The 3,921-nt window shown below is 44.8% G+C and overlaps 1 protein-coding gene across 9 annotated transcripts in view; it reads left to right on the top strand.

Moving 5' to 3' along the window:
- RBM39 (RNA binding motif protein 39) overlaps nt 1-3,921 on the top strand; it is a 43,647-nt gene that overhangs the window by 28,327 nt on the left and 11,399 nt on the right. For all 9 annotated transcript variants that reach the window (XM_017513205.2, XM_017513213.2, XM_037732960.1 and 6 more), the window contains one exon: nt 3,073-3,277. In XM_017513205.2, coding sequence (XP_017368694.1) covers nt 3,073-3,277 — 205 coding nt within the window. The remainder of the gene's footprint in view (nt 1-3,072; nt 3,278-3,921) is intronic.

The raw sequence follows: 3,921 nt of genomic DNA on the forward strand, positions 1-3,921 counted from the left end.
CTTGTTAGCCAGGCTGGAGTGCAATGGCGCGATCTCGGCTCACCGAAACCTCCGCCTCCTGGGTTCAAGCAATTCTCCTGCCTCAGCCTCCCGAGTAGCTGGGACTACAGGCATGCGCCACCATGCCCAGCTAATTTTTGTATTTTTAGTAGAGACGGGTTTTTACCACGTTGACCAGATGGTCTCGATCTCTTGACCTCGCGATCCACCCACCTCGGCCTCACAAAGTGCTGGGATTATAGGCGTGAGCCACCGTGCCCGGCCTGGTTTTTAATTTTTAATTAATTAACTTGCTTGTTTTTTCATGAGCTAGAGTCTCGTTCTGTTTCCCAGGCTGGAGTAGAGTCGGGACCAGCCTGGCCAACATGGTGAAACCCTATCTCCACTAATAACTAGCCAGGCGTGGTGGCGCGTGCCTGTAATTCCAGCTACTCGGGAGGCTGAGACAGGAGAATTGCTTGAACCTAGGAGGTGGAGGTTGCAGTGAGCTGAGGTCATGCCAGTGTGCTCCAGCCTGGGCAACAGAGTAAGACTGCCTCGAAAAATAAATATAAAGTATTTAAGAAAACAGATTATCAGGTTCTGCAGGTTGTACAAGCATGACACTAAGAGCTGCTCAGATTCTGTTGCCGCCTTAGGAAGCTTTTACTCGTGCTTCACAAAGCCTTTACTGTGATTGTTGGATGGAGGAGCAGGTGTCACTTGGAGAGAGAGGGAGGAAGACAGAAGATGTGTTGTGAAGTAACAGAGCAGTGACTCTCACCCATTAGCAGGGGGAGTGCACCAAGCCATTCATGAGGGATCTGCCCCGTCTTCCACCTTGCGAAGTCACACCTTCCGACAGTGGGGATCACATTTCAACATGAAATTTAGAGGGGACAAGCATCCAAACTATATTACTATGTTTCTGTTACCCTTCCCCCCCCCTTTTTTTTTTTAATTATTTTTTTTAATTTGAGGTAGAGTCTCGCTCAGTCGCCAGGCTCCAGGCTGGAGTGCAGTGGCGTGATCTTGGCCCACCGCAACCTCCACCTCCAGGGTTCAAGCAGTTCTCCTGCCTCAGCCTCCTGAGTAGCTGGGACTACAGGCACGCGCCACCACGCCCAGCTAATTTTTTCGTATTTTTAGTAGAGATGGGGTTTCACCATGTTGGCCAGGATGGTCTCGATCTCTTGACCTTGTGATCTGGCCGCCTTGGCCCCTCCCAAAGTGCTGGGATTACAGGCATGAGCCACCACGTCCGGCTCTTGTTATCCTTTATACTGTATACAGTATGTATATATGGTCAGTTTGATTAGCCAGTTCGTCATATAATTGCATTTTTTGTTTGTTTGTTTTGAGACAGAGTCTAGCTTTGTTGCCAGGCTGTAGTACAATGGCACCATATCGGCTCAGAGCAACCCCTGACTCCCGGGTTCAAGCTATTCTCCTGCCTCAGCCTCCCGAGTAGCTGGCATTACAGGTGTCTACCAACACATCTGGCTAATTTTTTGTATTTTTAGAAGAGTTGGGATTTCACTGTGTTGACCTGGCTGGTCTCAAACTACTAACTTCGTGATCGGCCCGCCTCAGCCATAATTGAATGTTTTCTACTTCTGTCTCTGATAACATTATGACACATTGTTACCAGTTATATGAAGGTCTGTTAGAGTTCTTTTTTACTTAAGATCCTTTTTAGTGTAGAAACCTCACAACCAAGACCAGAATTATCTTATTAAAAGTGTTTTTGGGTTGGGCGCGGTGGTTCATACCTGTAATCTCAGCACTTTGGGAGGCCAAGGCAGGCAATCACCTGAGGTCAGGAGTTCAAGTCCAGCCTGGGCAATGTGGTGAAACCCTGTGTCTATTAAAAATACAAAAAATTAGCCAGTCATGGTGTCACATGCCCATAATTCCAGCTACTCGGGAGGCTGAGGCAGAAGAATCGTTTCAACACGGGGAGGGGGTGGAGGTTGCAGTGAGCCGAGATCACACCACTACATTCCAGCCTGGTTAACAGAGCAAGACTCTATTTAAAAAAAAAATTTAAAAAGTGTTTCTGTCCAGCTATGGATGCCCTGTCTTAGTAGGATTATGGGGTGACAGCTGAAGTAATTGTAAGTAGATGTGCCTTTTACTTTTAAAAGCAAAGTGTTTTTAAGTATTAATGCTATCTCATTATGAAACCCAAATACGTGATGGCAGTTTTTTAATATATGTGAACTCTGTATAACCTTTTATGGTCTTGGAAACATGGTATTTTTTAAAGTACATTATATATCTCTATTAGTAAATTACAATTGGTGACATATCTGCATTTCAATAAAATTTAAGCCTGTTTATGTTGATAATGAGTCTGTTTAACTTAGCTAACACTCTGTCCTGGATGCTAGAGCAAGACTCCATGTCAAAAAAAAAAAGTACTAAATTCGACCTGACCTCAGGTGATCTGCCTGCCTCGGCCTCCCAAAGTGCTGTAATAACAGGTCTCAGCTACTGCACATGGCTAGTTGCACTTTTTTTTTTTTTTTTTTTTTTTTTGAGACAGAATCTAGCTTTGTTGCCAGGCTGGAGTGCAGTGGCACGATCTTGGCTCACTGCAACCTCCGCCTCCTGAGCTCGAGCAATTCTGCCTCAGCCTCCCAAGTAGCTGGGACAACAGGTGCGTGCCGCCATGCCCAGCTAATTTTTTATATCAGCAGAGACGGGGTTTCGCTATGTTGGCCAGGATGGTCTTGATCTATTGGCCTCGTGATCCGCCCGCCTCGGGCTCCAAAAGTGTGGGATTACAGGCGTGAGCCACTGCGCCCGACCTGGTTGCACATTTTCTAACCAAGATCCCATGTTCTCAAATAGAAAGCTGTCGTTGCTCGTAATATCTTTTATTTAAATTACCACATCAAGCAGCTTCATTTGCATGAGTTAGTGTCGTCATCATGTATGTTGTGTTTGCTACTTATATAATTTGAAATGTCTACCTCAGCATTCAGTAGTAATTATTGAATATACTAACAATGTAAATATATTTTTAATTAGAGTTTATATTTTAAGAACTAAAATGTTGTTCTTGTTCCGACCTCCCCCATCATATAGTTTTCTGATTCAGAATGTGCCAAAAAGGCTTTGGAACAACTTAATGGATTTGAACTAGCAGGAAGGCCAATGAAAGTTGGTCATGTGACTGAACGTACTGATGCCTCGAGTGCTAGTTCATTTTTGGACAGTGATGAACTGGAAAGGACTGGAATTGATTTGGGAACAACTGGTCGTCTTCAGTTAATGGCAAGACTTGCAGAGGGTAAGTGTTTCTTGCTATTATGAATGATTTACTGTGGGTATTGTGGGGTAGAAAGGTAGCCATGCAAACTAAGAAATGGAAACATTTTTTTTATTTTTTTGAGACGGAGTCTCGCTGTGTTGCCAGGCGCCAGGCTGGAGTACAGTGGCGCCATCTTGGCTCACTGCAACCTCCACCTCCCAGGTTCAAGCAATTCTCCTGCCTCAGCCTCCCAAGTAGCTGGGACTATAGGCATGCGCCACCACACCCAGCTAATTTTTTGTATTTATTAGTAGAGACGGGGTTTTACCACGTTGGCCAGGATGGACCATCTCTTGACCTTGTGATCATCCCGCCTCTTTACAGGCATTGGAAAAATATTTTATTTTGTAGTTGGCATTATCCTTGGCCACACTGCATGTTGTTTTATAGATGATGTGCCTTGTATTAATAAATGGAAATCTACATTATGTGTTTTGAGCGTGACAATAGTTTGCAAGATTTATTTTCCTTTCTATAATATGCTTGTATCTGAAACTTAAAAATATTGGCCGGGCGTGGTGGCTCAAGCCTGTAATCCCAGCACTTTGGGAGGCCGAGGCGGGTGGATCACGAGGTCAAGAGATCAAGACCATCCTGGTCAACATGGTGAAACCCCGTCTCTA

This window comes from Cebus imitator, unplaced genomic scaffold (assembly GCF_001604975.1).
Source record: "Cebus imitator isolate Cc_AM_T3 unplaced genomic scaffold, Cebus_imitator-1.0 Scaffold18, whole genome shotgun sequence".
Classification (NCBI taxonomy): Eukaryota; Metazoa; Chordata; class Mammalia; order Primates; family Cebidae; genus Cebus; species Cebus imitator.